Source organism: Brugia malayi, assembly GCF_000002995.4.
Source record: "Brugia malayi strain FR3 genome assembly, contig: Bm_v4_Chr1_scaffold_001, whole genome shotgun sequence".
In the NCBI taxonomy this organism is placed as follows: Eukaryota; Metazoa; Nematoda; class Chromadorea; order Rhabditida; family Onchocercidae; genus Brugia; species Brugia malayi.
In genome coordinates this window covers 24,543-43,536 of record NW_025062475.1, presented here as the reverse complement: position 1 = coordinate 43,536, position 18,994 = coordinate 24,543, and the positions used below count along the sequence as shown (strand labels likewise).

Below are 18,994 nucleotides of genomic sequence, written 5' to 3'. Positions count from 1 at the left end.
TTTTGTACCTTCCCATCAACGAGGTATTTATCGTTACGTATTAGACAGTTCTAGCTTGTTTAGTGATGTTTTTTGTTTTGAAAAATTTTTTGCTTATTGTTTGTTGACTTTTGTTTGTTTATAAGGGGAACTTGTTCTGAAAGCACTGTGAGGTCTTGGAGCACTCAAAACTAATATTTTGTAGAGGCGCAGAATGAGAGAGGAGTATTTATTTTTCTATTTATGGGAATATTAGTTACCAGTGACTAATTAATGTGATATGTGTTTTGGCTTTATTAAAAAGCCGGTTTGCTTTAGTTTTTAGGAATCAAATTCTTCTGATTTCTTAGATAGCCTATGCAGTTTAGATTCTCAGTTATTGATATTGTTAAGATTATTAATTATCAATTAATCGTCATTGTTAAGATTATTAAATTAAATTTTGTTTAGTCCAGTTTCTGAGCCCTTAGTTACTCAGAAATATGCTTATATTGAATTCTAGGGAAACAAAAAAAAAAAAGCCAAGTACAAAGAACATTTTAATTGTTAATTTCGTTATTTCGTTTCGATGCAAAAATGACCTATGTTTATCTAAAATAATTCAAAAAGAATACTTTTTGCTTCTGCTGTTTTATTTTGGCAGTGTGCACATTTCAAAGATTCCAAAGTGTTGTAGACTCAGAAGTGGGCTTTATCGTTTACTTTGCTCATATATGCATTTGTTTTTTAATATTTGTATGTTTTTATTTTTAATTCTTTGTTAATAAAATTTTGATCATTTTGTTATCGAATAACTGTTTTAGGCATATCCAAGCTGTTTTTCTTTATTTGCTTCCTGTAGATATCTAAGAAGTTTTCATCGTCAAAGAATTTTCTAGTTTTGAAATAATTGCAGTAATGTATTCATTTCCCGAAAGAGACTTAGATGTGAGCAGTTAAAAGTTCTTTTTTAAAAGCTATTCCTTTATTTTATTCCACTTTCCTAATGGTTCTTCAGTCACCCAGCATATTATGAAATATTTGAAACTATTTATATAATTTTTTGTATGAATGAAAAGATTTTAGTTTTGGTTTTCGCATATCTGATTTCTTTTTTAGATTTTCACTTTGCCATTGGATCATTTTTAGTTCTTGAAATGGCTACTTTCCCGGTTCATCTACTTCAGTCTGTTGAAGAATATGGCTCGGTAGCTAATTATAATGATTTTAAAGATGTTTGCGAAAAATTATGTCAGATATTGATTGACGATGGTCCTTCAAAATGCAAGTTTTCGTACTTATTAAGTTTGGTTATAAATTTCCTCTTATTTCTTTTTGGATAAAATATATTTCAGTAGAGGAATCAATTTGCAGTCAAGTTTACTGGAATGCAGCTGCTGGAGTGCTTGTAGAAGCAGCAAGACGTGGTCTATCTGTGACAGCACTTGAGGAATTACTACCGAAAAACGAGCTGTCACAGGCTATTGTCAGTGTCTTTAGGGTATGAATAAGTCTATGGTTTGAGAACAATAATACAATATTACTTCCTGAAGTAGTTTCAGACTTTCATATTTAATCTTCCTGTGTAAAATAAGGTAGAATATGACACAATATGTCATATAATGTATCGTATCAGGTAACAACTATAATGTTGGCTTCCAGGAAAAGGAGCAGTCGATTCGAAAATGTATGTCAGCAATTGGTTGGGAACCACCGCGAGTTGTTGATATCTCCTGGAAGCTTTCTAAAACTTTAGAAGTATTTTATATATATATAAAAGTAGGAGGTTATAATGTAAGGATAAGGAGTAAAGAACAGTTTTGTTGTCTTTTCAGTTCAAGTTTATTACAGCAGAAAATTTTTGAACTAATTTTAAAATTTCCTATTTAATTTTGCTATGCAAAATGAGGCAGAATATGACATAATATATCATAGTATTTTTACTATAATGCATAGTGTTTTTTTTTTTTTTTTACTAAGATTTGACTGCTCCCTCGTTTGTGAATATGCGCTGTATCGAAAGAATGCGCATATTTTTTACATTTTGAACAATGTATTGGATGATTCGAAATATCCATATAGAGTTTATGTTTGTTTCAGACAGACAAAGGTAAGAAAGAAATGGCTGTGGCCGAGATTCATTTGGATACAATTCCGACTGGTTCAACAACTCTAGAGAGGATTTCATTTTGTTGTAATTCTGATGATTTACAGGTTAATTAGCTGTAAAATTTGTTTCTGTTTACTTTCTTTCATTTCCGTTGAATTTTAAAACTATCGATATGAAAATTTTTCAGAACATTTTGTGGAAACTGAAAGAAGCACAAAATGCAGTTTCGAATGTGAAAAATTATAAATGATATTTTATTGCAGTGTTAAAATATGGTTTTCATATATTTAGACAGGTATGTGTTTTGTCTCTTAGATGTAAAGACTGATCGAAAACGAATTTTATTGGTATTTTTAAAGCATTGTTCCTGAACTTTAACGTACTATCGAAAGTTTGGAACTTTTTTCTTGAAAGAAAAAATTACTAAAAGGGATTCCAGATATTTCATATTGTTCTCAAAAATTACAAATAAAAGGTGATTTATTGCAGTTTATTTTAAATACATCCTCAAATGTTATATTTTTAGCAAATGATATTCGACAGTAAAACATCTTTATACTGAACGCTTGTAAGCTGTCCATTTATCCCATAATATAAATACCTATGTTTATTGATCTTTTCTGGCCAAAATCAGTCAGGTGCATTTTTTTTTTTTTGTCGTCGAAAATAGTATGTTCTCTTTGTGATATTGATCTTGCAACAAATCTTGCTTCAAATGGAACATTCCATTTGATTATCAAAATATGCAAGCCGATGCAAACGGTTCTTATTTTGATCTTTTTGGTTTGTTGTAATAATTTATTGCTTCGCTTATTACCTTGTGCTACTATCTTGGACTTTTATATTGTCTTGAATTATTTGTAAATAAAATTGCTCTTCAATTCAGATATGCATAATAAAAATGTCTCAAATTTAAATACCATATACGTATTGTTCAGTTATGAATTCTTATTTGTGCGAAGGAATATGAACGTTTCATTTCACTGTTTCCTAATCATTATTTTATTCCGAGTATAAATAGCTTGGGTTTATATAGTTTGGATTACGAGTGTCTAAATGATCTCATTTCATTTAAATTGTGTCAAATAGAACTTTCCTAATCATAATTTGCTTAAGTGATTAGTCCTTAAAATATGAAAAAAGGTTTGGTTTAATTTTAGTTCTTAAAATTCTTTTATTGAATTCATAAATAACTGTATTTATGTATAGTATTCCAAAAAAAAAAAAAAAAAAAAAAAAAAGAAAAACTTATTCTTATACATTAAGCATCAAAACATTTGAAAATAAATTTTTCCTCACATTTATGTTTGGTCATCAATGAGAATAATGCATATCTTTTGAATGGTAACTAACGGATATCGCATACATCGGAAATGTAAGAATGAAACATAACTTTATTGTTATGAAAAAATCAGTTAAAAGACTATTCCTTTATCAAGTCAAAATTGAATAATCAATGGATACAACTCAAAAATATTCTAACAAAAATTTGAAATAATAAAAGAAAGCCTTCAATTATCAATGGAAAATGTTTTGATAACAGAATTTTCCTAAAAAAAAAAAAGAAAAAAACTTGAATTGAATTTTGTGTATTTTAAGAATAAGAAAAAAAAGCAAGCATAGGAACAAGTGAAAGTTACATTCAGAGAAATACTACAAATTTCCTTTAAAATTATCATTAGACTAATTAATTTTCCTATGTTTTCTGTTATACTTTCTGTTATTCAAAATTATATAAAAATGAGTTAATAATATGTATTTCATATTTATCAATTTATTTCTGTTCAGAATGTTTTGAAATGAAAATTTTGCGGGTACTTTTTTTTTTTTGGAAGAATAAAATTTTTCATTTTGGATAAAATTTGCATATTTAAGAAAAAAAAAAGAAATTAAAGGAATGCATAGAGATAAATTTATAGATGATTATAAAAGGTGTGCAAAGGTGACAAACAGACTATTGCAGTTTAATCAATTTATTTATTAAGAGGGACATAGCTGTCATTTTGTACAGCATTTGTGTTCCTTACAAAAAATCATTTGAATAATTTAGACGTCGAAGGTTGTTAGCACTTGCTATCACGTACGTTTTCATTTTGATTTGCGTAAAGTAGTTTTAATTTTTTTTTTTTTTTTTGTATATTTGTTTAAAAATAGAACATAAATTCGTTATAGCACAAATTTTGTGCTAGTTTTCATTAATTTAGAAACAATTGTTTTATTTTTTAATATGAGATGATTAAATTTAAGATTTATTTTTTTTTTTTTTTTTAAAAATTTAAGATTTATTTTTTCGTTTTTTTTTTTTTGATTCAAATAAATTTATAGCTAAAATGGCTGACAAAAGTGCATTTGTGCCTGTTGAAGCAACAGGTGGCCTTGGTACACGACCAGCGGAACTTGATATCGATATCGATGATGATTATTTTGGAGGTGGTAAAAAGCAAGAGCAAGCACCGCCACCTCCACCACCTCCACCACCGCCACCGCCACCACCACCACCACCACCACCTCCACCACCGCCACCACCTAAAAAAACAAGCGATACCAAAAAGGTTTAACTATAACTTTAAAATTATATGAATAATAGAAAATTTTTACAATTTTTCAATTTATTTCACGAATATTATTTGAAGTAGGAGAAGAAATTAGGAAATTATATAATGATAAGATTATTTGCTTACAAAAAATTTTTAATATAAATATTTATACCTCTTAATTCATAATTTTATTTACTAACTGTTCAATTGATCCGTGATTTTATTTTATTCAATCTACTTGATGATTCAGTTACATTCAATTAATTCATGAAAGCTAATTTCAATTCCAAAAATCATTAGTAACATTGAGTGTATTGTGTTAAATTGCAGAAAATCGTTTACAAGAAATCGAAGACATACCAGAAGACTTATGCCTATAAGCGAACATAAATTGTGCACAATGCGCAAAAAAAAGTTTAATTAACGAATCAATAACTAACTTCTGATGGTGTGCATATCAGATTCGCTATTTCAAATAAATGGTTCATATTACTGCTTTAAAAAAAAAGTAGCTTAAATAGTAAAATAACAAATTATCTAATTTTATGATAGTAGATTAAAAAATCTTAACATTTCAAATAAGAATCTACAAATTTTCTGAAAAAACTACAAAATAATTGGTAAGCTAAGATATACTTTTTCTTTTCTGCTCAAAATTAAGTTAATATTGAATGAAAAACATCATTGATAATAAAATTAAGCTTCAATTCAGAAACTTAAACTTTAGAAAAATCAACATTTAATGTATCAAAAGTTTCATAGTGAAAAATTTCTTAACAACATTCAATTCTCAGTGTCCGTTTCTGCATTTAATACTGACTGTATCTCTCTTCCAATATTAATTAAAATACTGACAACGATATTGTCATTCTTTCTATCAAAACTTTTTCAAACATCTACTTCTTATACTCCATAGTCACGGAGTTTCTTTTTTTTTTTCAAATATGAGAAAATCAAATTGCAATCGGTTGGAACGAAGCTCTCATTTTTCCACTTAAGTTAGCATGAGTTAAATTCGTCAGTAAGATCCATTAAATCTCGAAATTGAGTTCTTCAACCGAAATGAACTATTGTTTAACTCAAATATTAAAAAAAAAAAAAAAATGAAAGCCTTACGACGAAATGATCATTTTTGCAACTAAATGCAAATATTTGAGGACCTTGTTTCTAACAAGTCATATTTCTTTGATAAATGCTGTACTGATCAAGATCAAAAAGCTTTCCCAAACTTTAAGTAACGGTTGAAATTAAAAATGATATCATTCAGTATTCAATACGCTCATCACATAAGCGTAATATATGTATTTTTTGCAAACATTTAATAATAAATGGTAACAAAAAAGTAAATTTTATATGTCAATATATGTGCCACGTGAAGATTATGTTGCAAAAAAAAAAAAAGAAAAGAAACAATGTATATCACATCAAAACAAGACGCCTAACCTAAAACAGTTAATACCTGAAAAAAAGAAAAAAAAAACTACCAGTTGCAAAGATAACCATATATTTACTAAAACAATACCAATCGCATACACACTCATTTCCTTGTACTAAATAAAAAATTCCTGAAATGATTATTTTCGATAAAAAGAAGGAAATGTGTGAGAAATCGTTAACTGTCGCCCGAAATTTACAAATATATGTATGTATATTATAAGTCATAAAATTTTACGAAAATAAATCGTCAAACCAAAACATAAAGATTGACATGTAATACTACTTATCTCAAAAAAAAAAAAAAAAAATCCACGCGGAACAGCTATCAAAGAGGAACATAGACAATGTGTTATTTCATTTTTTTCTTTTTTTTTTTATTAGAAAAAAAAAGAACTGACCAACGAAGTGAAGCCTTAAACAATTCGCATTGCGGTGAAAAAATACGCATATGTACTACCTACTACCAAAACGGTCAAGTGATCCTTTTGAGATAATTACTTATTCAGAGCTAATAAAACAAGTTCGTTCAAATGAAATCTGATAAGACTTCATACAGTATAGAGAATAGTATTTCAGGTATCTCTGACAAAATTATCACTGATAAACTTGAAATTCAACAAATTGTTAAGTCAATGTGCAACAGACAATTACACGCCGACAAGATATTCTTGTTCGCACAAATAGTTCTTGGATAATGAATTGGCTTTAACACACGAAAAGAAAGAGTTCAAATTTACCACCGAAACTTTTTCAAGTCCCAGTAAAAGTAAGCAAAAGAAACGGTAAATTAAACCAAAAATTTATTAAGAAACGGAGGTAAATAATATATCTACATCCAATAAACCCTCACTGTGCTCCACAGAAAGCCCTCTAGTTTTTTTGTGCACCCCAAAACACAGCAGACACTGAAGTATTAAAACAACGTCTGCAATCAGTAGATCAAACTATTTCTTTCCTTTTTTAGCATTTGGAGCCGGGGTCCTCGGTGGTGTCACTGGACGGCCAGATCCAACGCCACTATACGGGAATTTCTTTTTATCCGCTGGTTTCAAAATCTGCAAAGGATCTCATTTTTCTAAAATTTTTTTCAAAACTCTAAAGAAGTGAATTTTGGAGCACTGTTACACATTCCAGACAAGTCTTTGTCAATTCAATCATCAATCGAGTAGAGGTAGTCGCTATAGACACGTTAGCCTTTGATATGACTCTCTCAAGGACACCAAATGTTGATGTCAGTTACTGAATGCACCGTGGTATCAGATGCCTAGTAAACAGAAAGTTTAACACAATAAATCAAAACTAACTTGAAAAGAGCACATGAGCGTTTCATCTACTGTCATCATCGACCCGGCATTATCGAATTCTCCACAGTAATTTGGTGCGGAGAACAATGTTACCAATTGCCTCTTGGCAAAAAATTCATAACCATCCTCTACAACCTGATGAGCGCGACAAATGAGATCCAAATCATGCTTATGCAGGAACTTCGCCACAACTTCAGGACCGAAGGTAAACGAAACACCTCGATCATTCTCACCCCAGCCTGCAAAACGTCATCTTCACTCTCTTCTGAAGCATAGTTTTATTTCAAACGATGAAATATAATGCAAAAATGTAAAGCTTACCAGTAACATCCTTATCTGGATCGGACCAGAGAAGATCGCAAAGTAGGCCTTGGTCTGGTACATCCGTTGGACGCATAATACGTCGAATCTGTTCCATGGATTGCAGATCAGGTGAAAGGCCTCCATGACAACAGAAAATCTTTTCATCTATTATTGCTGCCACTGGCAAACAATTGAAACAATCAGTAAAAGTTTTCCACAGTTTGATATTGTAACGCCGTTTACCTAAAAAAATTGTCGCCCTTATTAACCAGATAAAAAAGGGAAAAAAAAAACACTGATAGAGGGAGAATAACTTGACTGAACCAAATTTTAAAAATTCACATTATTTAAATTTACTAACAAATTTGACTTACACTCATCGTAGAAACCATATATCCTGTTAATAGAAGCGCATTCATGGTTTCCGCGCAAGAGGAAAAAGTTTTCGGGATATTTTATCTTATAAGCCAACAGTAAACAGATTGTTTCAAGCGATTGTTTACCTAAAAATTAAGATTGATGAACAAAAAGTCATGTTCACACGACATAGTCAACCAAAACAAATTCCGGTGTGATGGTCAGATAAATTCAAATGCTTTAGATTAGCATATAACCCGGTGAACCAGGTAAATCAAACACAATAGTATGACGGCCTTTTTTATTCGAAGGCAAAAAATGATGCACAGATTACGAAGACAATACTGATAAATATTGCACGAATATTTGTAATTTGACTTTTTAATTATGATCGAATAGAACTGCAACAAATTTTTACGAAAAAATTCATGACCAAATTACTAGTTATAAAAAATATGATAATAGATGAAGTATACCTCTATCTACATAGTCCCCAAGAAAGAGATAATTTGATTCGGGCGGAAAACCACCATATTCAAAAAGTCGCAGCAGATCATAATACTGCCCATGCACATCACCTAAAATAAGTTACAAACATTTGGCACATAACTAAAGAACAAATTTATAAACAAAACTGAATAATCTTCAGAACATACCGCAAATTTTTAGAGGCGCCTCGAGTTCTAACAAGATCGGCTGGCTAAGAAATATTTCACGTGATTTGATGCAAAGGCCTTTAATCTCATTTTCTGTCAGCTGTACATTTTTGCCTGGCTTCGAACCACGTACTACAAATACATTCAATTGTCCAAATTACGCATGACAAGTACTCAACTATCTAAATTGTAAATAAAACATGAAATAGTAATTCAGTTACTTAACGATGTTAAACACTTATTATGCCGAATCCTATCATGGATTAACAAAGTTTTGAAACCATCCCTAAACTTCCAAAGCACTGTGATTACTGAGAAATTCCACACAGAAAAGGCAACTGCAAGAATAGAAGACAGATATGAAGGAAAGCTATCAAACTAATGCAATTCGCCATCCAGCTGTTGTTTAAATTAGAGACACATTGAAGCAATTTGAAGATTTAACCGAAACTATGAAAATATGGAATACCAGTAACCACATATATATAAAATCCTGACAGAATTCTATACACTAAAATCACCATTCCACAGATCATACCAATGAAACACTATACCTTCTAGAAGCCTAGCGATGATATTGTCCAGATTAAGCTTCTCAGCCTCAGCAGCCATATTAAAGGTGTGATGGAAAAGTGATGTATAATAGAACCAGCGAACTAGATCTAAAATATATTAGTTTGTAATCATTTCGAAATCAAATCTCAATCTTTTAGCTTCAGTTTTCCTAATTCCAATTTTTAAACAAAAATATGCAATTTATCGCTGTCATAAACGTGCATGGCATTTATATTAAATCTTTAGCAAATAAACATCATTCTGATCATTATAACAATAAAACACAAACTAAAAATTTTAGTAAATTAAAAAAGTGTATACAATTCTTACTAGTTTTCTCACATGGTTAACCAACAATCATAAAATTACAAACAGACTTACAGAATGCTCAAGCAGATTCAAAAGATAATATTACATGTTGATTCAACTCACACTAACTGAAAAAACGAAAAATTCATAAAGAGAAAAATGCTTATTACCTTTTTAAGGTCGACAGCTCTTAAACCACCACGACCGGTATGACAACCACCAGATATGCTATTGCAAGTTATTCCAAGTCACCACAACACGCGAGCAGAACCCGAAAAATGAAATCTGCAAGGAAAATAATCCACATATGTAAGGTAATCTTACTAATCTACACAGTTAATTTACATAAGTTAATTTACATAAATTTACATAACTTCAATTACATCTCTTGTCAGAAATTACTGTCACAGACAGTATGAAATTTCAACAGTTAGCAAATCAATATTAATTTACAGTAGATATTTTGAAATATCCATTCTTATGATCATAAAGAATAAAATGATATACTCGTCAAAATTTTAACTATCATTTCTGTCGTTCTATTCATAAATAAGATAATTACTACAAAAAGAAAATTCATGGTAATTGGAAAAAATTTCTCAAACATTTTATACCATTCAGATTTTTCATATTTATTTAATCTATGAATGCATTACTATATTAGAAAAACAACAAATCTCAATAATGCACTACTAAATTTAATGAAATTTTTTTATTTCTTTCCTTCTTTTTTTTTTTTTTCAAAACAAAATATGTGAGAAAATTATTGGTGAAATATTACGTGAGAAATATTTCACCAAAAATATGTGAGAAATATTACTTTTTGTAATGATATATACATACACGGCTTAGGTGAAAAAGACGTATGTCTGATAAATTTAACAAAATGCTAAAATTTTCACTTCCACTCATATTAATTAATATACGTTATTCATCTTTTTTTACCTTCCTTTTTTTTTTTTTTTTTTTTGTTTACCCAACCCATCCTAAATTACCCTACCCATCTCTTATGTAAACGCATGAAGTCAAAATGAGCTGCACACATGCACCAACACGCTATCGCAAGAACCATCGCAAGTTGCACTAAGCGCTGCTGCAAATCAATGTTTCTGGCAATGAGCCAATGCTACTTTGATGAACAGTTGCTGTCACTGGTCAATAATCATTGATTGGTTTAGTTGGATGAGAATTGGTTTTGCTTGCTAATACTGCTAATGCTAATACTGCTAATGCTAATGCTGCTATGCTAGATTGAATGATTTCAGGATGAAGGAAATAAATTCGAAAAGATTTACATCCTTTATTATTGGTAATTCTTATCATTTTAACTTGATTAATGTGATTCAGTCAGTCAGTCAGTCAGTCAATCAATCGATCAATCAATCAGTCAGATTTGCTTAAATATTTAGCTAAATGTTATAGATCAAAACAAAAGAAAAAGAAAAGATTAAGTAATATTTGATAAATTAGTGATGTAATGTAAAATTTAGATTATCATTTAACATATTAGAATAGTGTTAGTTATTTAATGAATAAAGTAATTTTTCGATGATATATATAGTGAAGTTATATTTTGAAAATTAATTAATTGATTTGACTTTTTTTTTTTTGTGTAATAAGATTTGTTTTTATATGAGCATTATATCTTTGCTAATTTTATAGTATTTTAATCAATATATGTTGTATGTTAATCTTGTTAATTTTTTTCAACTGTTTCGTATAGGTGCGTGATATGCTTGTTGCGCTTTTTGTTAGAGTCATTTATGATAAAACGTTTTTTTGACAGTTTTTTAAATTAATTCTTCAGTTATATATTATTATGAATCAAATTGCTTCGCTTAAATTTTGTTTTGTAACGGTATACGGTTAAGAGATGCAGGAAATAACTGAACAGAAATAGCGCAACGAACATATATCAGATTATTTGATAAACTGTGAAATTCTTTGGAAATCCCGTTATGCGAGACATCCAGTATTGCAAGTATCATCACACATTTTGAGATCCATTTATGGCCGTCTTTAGTCTCTGAATATGGTAGATATGGTGCGCCGAATTACCTGATCAACGTGGAGATGACCCAGGTGAGGTGTGCAAGCTGTTAAACTCGATTTTGGGAGCAGGTTCATGGAATTTGTGCTGCATTCATGACGATTTCTGAAATATTTTTGTAACTGATTTATATTTTATAAATAACTCGACAAAATGCATTGAACTTTAAAGTGTGGGAATTTGTAACTTACAAACTTTTATTGGAGACTAGATCTGCAATGTCATGTATCAGCTTTCTTTGATAACAATGATGCAACTTGAAATGTTTAAACTGCCGACTTTTGCATTACAAAGTGCCTGTATTCGGCATATGTGGGATTCAATAAATGTGTTTCCCCAGTTAGGTTACTTAATTCGTCCTTATTTCCGTAGATGCAGTTACATTTCTTCAGGGACCTGCTCCTTTCACTTATAAATTTTGCGAAACTAAATATTGGTGGATTAACCATTCTCCATCAATTTGTACAATACTGGTTTAATTTATTTTCGAAATGAATCATTGACTTACTTATTATTCTTACCTTCATTTGTCTTTTTGTTAGTCTTGTTTTCTCCTTTATTTGCTTCGAGGTCGTGCGCCGATTTAGCAACCAGGCATCACACAAGCGCTATTGTTAATTAATATCTATTCTAGATGTCCACATCGGCACCGTTACCACGTACATCGCGTAAACAACCTTGCCGATACCTTAAGGAACAACAGGTTTGTCTTATCTCTTTTACGACATCGCACTTTCATGCATCGTTCTGCTGAAGTAATATTTATATCTGTAACTGATACATTTCTTTCGTTTTGATTTTTCTCAATAAGCTGTAATGAGATGTTAACATAGGCGAAAAAAACTGTTTTTTGATAAAAAAGACCAAGTAAATAATTGGTATGATTTAATAAGATTGCCTAAACGATTTGACACAGTTTGATTCATGAAAGTTTACTTTCATGGTTTACTGTTTTTTCTTTTTTTTTTAACTTTAATTTCAATAATAAGAAATGACAAAGTTTTTTCCAAAGTTTTGTAATTATGGTTGACTTTTTCAGGTGCAACCACAACCTCGTTATGAATGCCTTCAGGATCAATGTGAACAGGAAAACGTCAAGTCATCTCGTGCAATGTTGCCTCCTACACGTGGAAGTAATGTAAAGCCGGTGGTACCATATGCTACTTCGTTTCCATGTTCCAGATCTCAAGAGGAACCCTTTTCACACCAGATAAAAGGACAGTGCGTGAAGCCACAAAGCGTGCCGTAAGTTATAGCAAGCGTTTTGAGCTTCAAATTTTTTTGGTTGCAAAGAATTACTACTTTTTTGCCAAAGAATGCCTTGTTCACAGACTTTTCGCAAATTTAAAATTCTAAATTACATAATTTGAATTTTTCGACTTTTATAAATTAGTAATACATCATAAGCTCTTCAGAGAGGCATCACTGATGAGTTCTATGGCTGAACTTGTTCATGATATTATTCCACAGTCAACGAATCCACAAACTGTTCCAGAGCGAATTGAATGGGTCAATATTCAGAAGTGTTCAAATGGTTTGGCATTTCTGTATTATACTATCGCTGATATTACAAACTATGATTTTTTAGTTTTGATAGGATATAAAACTATTTGTACTTTCTCTTTGTAGCAGAACATTTATTTTAGTAAATGATCGAAAACGTGTGGTTGATGTGGTAGTTGTTGGTCTAGCCAGGGGATATCAAATTTGGGCACGCATGGTTAGTTATATTATCTTACTATTCATTTCATTTACAGAAGTATTGATCGCATTTTTTGAATACATGAAAATAAAAAAGCATATCCGTGTTATTGATGGTCAACATCCTCAACATGTTTTTCTTTTTTCTCCATTTTTACGAAGCTTGTTCATGACATTATTCCACAGACAACGAATCCACAAACTGTTCCAGAGCGAATGATCAAACAGTGTCACAATGAGAGGATAAGGGGAAATATTGTCTGTTAAAGATAAAATGAGTACATGAAAAATAGAAAATAATATAAATTTCGAAAGACATTCAATCTCACATTAAGTTTTCAGGAAAATGGTAATTGTAGAGAAATATTATCGGAGCGACAAGGTCCACTTCGAACGGGTCTTTTATTGTCTGTGGACTGTGAACCAAGTTTTGGCATTCATCATGATGGGTGAATATATTTCTATTGCTTTTAAAATGTTGAATTTTGTATAGATGTGTGGGCAAAGTTAATAATCGAAAGAAAACATGGTATTTCAGGTTCAAAGGTTTTCGTCCATTATTCGCACTAGTCGATGAGAACACATTGATTCCAGACCGACAGTGTTGTACAGTATCTTTTGTTTCACTTTTGAGTGCCCAGTTTGTGCATAAAATTAATTTCGCAAGTCCTGTGCAGGCACTCGCAGCTTCTACCAAGTAATTTTGTACATTTCACTTTTTTCAAAATCCTTTTTGAAGTTGGTCATTCATTATTTGAATTGTAATTCCTGTCAAAAGCGGTAAACATTTAGTCCTAATGTTAGGAGAAAATGCTTCAGTCATTTTGTCATCTTAACTAGAACTACTGGGCGTGAAAAATGAATTTGAACAATGAAGCAATCTTTTTCCCAATTTCTAAGTTTATCCGCTTTTAGAGTATTCGTTGTATCCTTTGTTGATCACATTGTGATCCTTGATATGATGTCACTACGAGAGCAACGTACTATATGTAATACTCAAATATATGAAGGTTCTGGTACTACTCCTTTCGCTATTTCGGATATCTTCTTAGCTTTCGCTACTTCAGAAGTTCGTCTGCTAATCTTTCAAATTTTTATTTGTTCTGAGTTTTTCTGATGCAGTTAAGAACTTTACTTGATTTCTTGTCTGTCAGTATTTTACTTGATTTCTTGTCTATTTGTATTTTAGGATATTCTACATGAAAAGTATTCATTTCGTTCTATCGGAACAAATATAGTATAAAGTCGTTATCTAACCAATTAATATATATAGTATTCGTATTGTATTTGAAAATTTTATGTACCATTGTTTCAGCTACAACAAGAATGCCAAAGTTGTGGTGGAATGGGTGGTGAAGATATATTTCAAGATTCGTCTAGTTACAGCGTAGTAAGTGTAGCAAGGGTAAGTTAAGCCAAAATAAAACATTAACCTTTCCTAATTAATTAAGACTAATTCGTCAAGATTAATATATGAGATATCCAACTTCATATGTTATTTGTTATCCTCATGCTTTCCAAAAGATTTAAGGACCTTTATGATTTACAACGGCGAATAAAACAGTAGTAAATTTCTAATGAGATTAGTAGTAAATTTCTAATGATTCTCATCCATTTTTTTTTTTTATATCTTGGAAGTTGCATATCCAAATTTTTAACAAAAATTTACTAATTTGTCAAATTATGATTTTTCAATAATACAGCTATTATAGAACTTTACCAAAACATTGACTTCGTTTGGTAATTCAGTCGTTTCAACGCTTTCTGCATCTCAGCAGCCTAAAGAATTGCTAAGTTCAGTCGCTCAACCTGGAATTATAACTGTGGTGGATGTAAATAAGCTTCCAGTTGATAGTAATATTAGTGTAAGTTTTTCTAAATAACAGCATTTCTAAAAAAAAAAATCAAAGTTTTAAGAATAAATGAATCTTGTTTATTAGCTGGTCTGAAATTGTCATGAAGTTAAAACTTCTTGCAGAATATTGAATATGTAGATGCAGTTATAGCACATTTCGTTGCTCATACGGAACCAATTGGTTTTATAGCGTTTGGAAATGGTGGACAACTACTGGTAACTGCAGGTATCTTATTTCATTTTTCTTGTTTCTAGTGATTTGTTTGTAGTTCTGGACTATTAGAGGTTGACTTGCAGGACAATCTTCTACTTATTTTCACGTATTTCTCATTCATCCTCATCCTGGTTCTTCATTGCTTGGTGCTGTGCGTCATCTCTACAGATTATATCGTGGTACTACTCCTGCTAAGGTTTGAATATCTTCGAAAAGACCAAACACATGAAACATATGATTTTGTCTCTGGTCTTACTATTCAAAATTTATTATCACTAAATAGGCCATATTTTTGTTAACAACTAAAAAAATGAAGTGCATCCTTTCTTTTTGACCTCTTTTCTTAGAAATGATTTACATTTAAGCTTGGATAAGGAGCAGTAGTGTCTTACTTGCTGCTTTAATAGAATTAATTTCCATGCCGCTGTAGCAGTTGAGAACTTTATAGGTCTATATAGTTATTGATTAAGCTAAAAATAGGTATTTCCAATAATTCATATTTTTTCTTTGTTTAGGTAGTTAGCTGCAGTTTTTCTATTGATAATCGTTGGTTAGCAATAGCCACAAATCATGGAACTACTCACATTTTTGGTATATGTCCATATGGTGGTAAGGTGACCATTCGCACTCATGGTGGTGAAATTGTTAATAGGGAATCGAGGTATTAAGTTTGATCGATGCTAATAATATTTAAATTAAAATAGCGATGCTATTATAGGTCTCTTTACAGATGGTGATGCCACGATTTTCATGTTATATTTCCCTATTTTTTAATGCAGATGATGAGCAGTATTCGCATCGAGCAGAAGACCCGCCATTAAAGAAATCGAATTCTTAACATTTAGATAGAAATAGGATTTTCATTTGCTATAATTCTTTAAAAGCATGTGTTACTATGGTTCATTGTTTCCAGCAAAATGTACTTTTATGGGTTTATAGGTTCCATCGCTCCGCTGGTTTACCAGAAATGGGTTATATTAATGTAAAGAAAGCAGCCGAAACACGAGGTCATCAGTTTGGTGGTGCACAAGTTTGTAGGTAAGCCAGTAACACCGAATTTCCGCTGAGATTTAAAATTTTTTCAGTCGAAGTGAATTGAAGTGAATTTTTGGAGGATAATAATGATCCCATTTAAATACAGAGAACATCCCGATGTTTCTCGATGTAACATTGCGCGTTCAGTAAGTAATCCACGTATCGGTCCTTATCCAAATCCGATAGGTATGGAAGCGCATGTGAGAATAAAGGTGCGTGTTGCTCCTAACTTCGATTTTTTAGTCTTCCATTAAATTCTGTTCGAGTTCCAGTTTTTAAATTCTAACTTCTTTCTTAGTTATCTTACTACTCCTCACGGATTCTTTCATTATGAATTTAATCGTTTAATTGCAGCAAAGATTTTACTCAGCTGACAATCTGAGTGCCTGGGCTTCGGATATGACACCTGCTTCACTTAGTTCTGGAAAGAAATACTATAAGGCGTCGACCAAACCGAGCGATCAGCATCGTTTATCGGTATGTGCAAAATATTAACTTTATCATTTCACCGTGAAATCGTACTTCATCTCATAAGTATCTCATAAGCAGCTTTTTTTTAATTAGACTATTTATAGATTTCATTCGCTTCGAATTCTATACCTAATCAGAAAAACACTTCTCTGTTGGTAATCAACAATGATGGTGTTTTGACGGAATATTTACTATCGGTCACATCTGCTCCGCACCATGGAACGAGTGGAATATTTACTCCATGTGTGCCACAACGATTGAATCCTGATGAAACACTGATTCAGTGTACTCCAACTGCAGTAGCTCAATGGACTTTACAAAGGTATTTTCCTGTCTTCTATACTTGCATTTAAAAAAAAAGATTGTTATAAATATCCTTTCTTTTTTATTTCACTTATTTAGCTCATATTTTAGGAATAAACTATCAGCAGATTTTCGTGCACCTATTTGTGAGCAAAATCCTTTGTGGATGTGGTTCATTCCTCATGATGTATGTGAGGAGAAAAATGAAGAAGAGGAAGTAAATGCGAAGTGGATAAGCCAGGTTGAACTAATATATTACTAGAATCAGAGGCCACTGAAATTCTTCTATGTCATATTAGCACGATAAGAAAGGAAGTAAAGAGTTTTGTCAGACTAAAGTAAGAAATATGACTGCATTTGATTTATAATATATTTTTTTTTAAAAAAAAAGTTCTATATATAGAGTTAAGAAGTTCTACTTATCAATTTTTCAGATTGAGGTGCTGACATATTTAGATCCTCATCGACGCTTATGGATGGGACCGCAGTTTTCATTTCGAACATATATTCAATCATTGGAACATGCTAGTGCTGATTTGGTGAATATTGTTTACTCTTTGGTAGTAGTTTTTATAGTAGAAATTACTCTTTTTGTTTAAGATTTTTACTTTATATAGGAAGAATTTCTCATTTTGTTTAGAACACATAATTCTAGATTACTCCCGGATCAAATGAAGATAGATTACGAAGCGGTATAACCAAATCGGTTCCTGTGATAATTGAAGCGACAGGATCACTCGGTAGTTTTGATGTTGGTGAACCGACTGAGGTCATTGCGGGTAAATGTTTTGAATTCACTGCTTATGTGCTAATAAAGGAAGCTATGTATGGTATATAAGTAGTACTTTTGAGATTTGCCTTTTCTGATCATATGACAAATAGTTAGCAAAATTGGTTATAGTGTAACTAAGAGTGAATTGATCAAATAAATTTATTTTTATGCTTCAAAATATGCTTAGAATAAATCTACAAACTAAAAGGAGCTTCAGGAAGTTGGTCGAGTGATTTTGATCATAAAGGTATTAAAAGACAAAAGGTACTGGAAAGGAAAATTGAAGAAGCCATGCATGAATTAACTGTTGATGGGGAACGTAATGGATTTCAGGTAAATATATGCTTCATCTTTTTACGATGCGGGATTATTTAATAATAAAGAATTCTTTTGCCTTCTTTTTTATTTGTCTCTTTAACCCTAATTGATGTATTCTTTTACGCTTTTGATGAATGATTTTTTCACAATTATGGAAAGGCAGAAGATTAATTAATATTATGAAATGCCAGGAATTGTTGATTTCTAAAGTACCATTTTTTAGTCGTAGGAAAAATCGAGGTGTATTTCTATGAATTATGTTCTTAATTTGTTATAGTCCCATTTACAGAGTGGAGATGGTGACACATCAAGCGATGAGTCACAGGGAAGCATTGGTAGTTCATCCCATGATAGCATCAGCTGCCAAGTACCAAATATGGACATATGAATTTATTTAATGTATGCTTTTCAATCAATCAATAAATAGTTTTACAGAAGGTAATAGTCACTGATGCATCATTGTTCTGTGTCAACTTCCAAAAGCTTCAGATAGTAGATCAGTAATTTTTTCAAGGTGGTAATTTCTAGCAGTCGTTCGTTTTGCTTTTAGAATTTTATAATAACTTTTTATTCTCATTTTTAAGGAACTGTCTTTTAAAGAATTAGAAACAATAATTCTGAAATGTATGCATTTCGCTGCTCTATGTTTGTTGACCTTTTCATTAGAAATTTTATAATTTTTGCAATGATAAATTTACAGTATTAAGCTTTTTTATAGTAAGAAATTACGATAAAAAAGCTGACTGATT

General features: G+C 31.0%; 4 protein-coding genes across 4 annotated transcripts; 3 read left to right on the top strand and 1 right to left on the bottom strand.

The window, feature by feature from the left end:
- Positions 1-1,115: 1,115 nt before the first annotated feature.
- Positions 1,116-2,318, top strand: Bm14817 (Uncharacterized protein; the record flags this gene model as incomplete). Its single annotated transcript, XM_043076050.1, has 5 exons — positions 1,116-1,230; positions 1,314-1,459; positions 1,621-1,716; positions 2,059-2,172; positions 2,256-2,318. 5 exons carry the CDS (start codon positions 1,116-1,118, stop codon positions 2,316-2,318), a joined length of 534 nt encoding a protein of 177 aa, XP_042931984.1.
- A 2,080-nt stretch (positions 2,319-4,398) lies between these two features.
- Positions 4,399-4,995, top strand: Bm6563 (Uncharacterized protein; the record flags this gene model as incomplete). The annotated part of the gene is made up of 2 exons (XM_001895354.1): positions 4,399-4,620; positions 4,936-4,995. The coding sequence occupies 2 exons, from the start codon at positions 4,399-4,401 to the stop codon at positions 4,993-4,995; spliced, it is 282 nt and encodes a 93-aa protein (XP_001895389.1).
- A 1,991-nt stretch (positions 4,996-6,986) lies between these two features.
- Bma-gsp-2 (Serine/threonine protein phosphatase F56C9.1 in chromosomeIII, putative) lies at positions 6,987-9,274 on the bottom strand (the record flags this gene model as incomplete). Its single annotated transcript, XM_001895355.1, has 7 exons — positions 6,987-7,097; positions 7,347-7,585; positions 7,668-7,892; positions 8,024-8,152; positions 8,483-8,584; positions 8,663-8,794; positions 9,217-9,274. 7 exons carry the CDS (start codon positions 9,272-9,274, stop codon positions 6,987-6,989), a joined length of 996 nt encoding a protein of 331 aa, XP_001895390.1.
- Positions 9,275-11,599: 2,325 nt separating this feature from the next.
- Positions 11,600-18,633, top strand: Bm4465 (uncharacterized protein; the record flags this gene model as incomplete). Its single annotated transcript, XM_001895356.2, has 22 exons — positions 11,600-11,608; positions 12,211-12,279; positions 12,616-12,821; positions 12,992-13,110; positions 13,223-13,296; positions 13,620-13,726; positions 13,816-13,974; positions 14,193-14,346; positions 14,593-14,682; positions 14,990-15,142; positions 15,256-15,358; positions 15,430-15,542; positions 15,862-16,007; positions 16,286-16,384; positions 16,488-16,593; positions 16,736-16,858; positions 16,957-17,174; positions 17,267-17,396; positions 17,590-17,694; positions 17,811-17,934; positions 18,145-18,260; positions 18,535-18,633. 22 exons carry the CDS (start codon positions 11,600-11,602, stop codon positions 18,631-18,633), a joined length of 2,622 nt encoding a protein of 873 aa, XP_001895391.2.
- Positions 18,634-18,994: the final 361 nt, after the last annotated feature.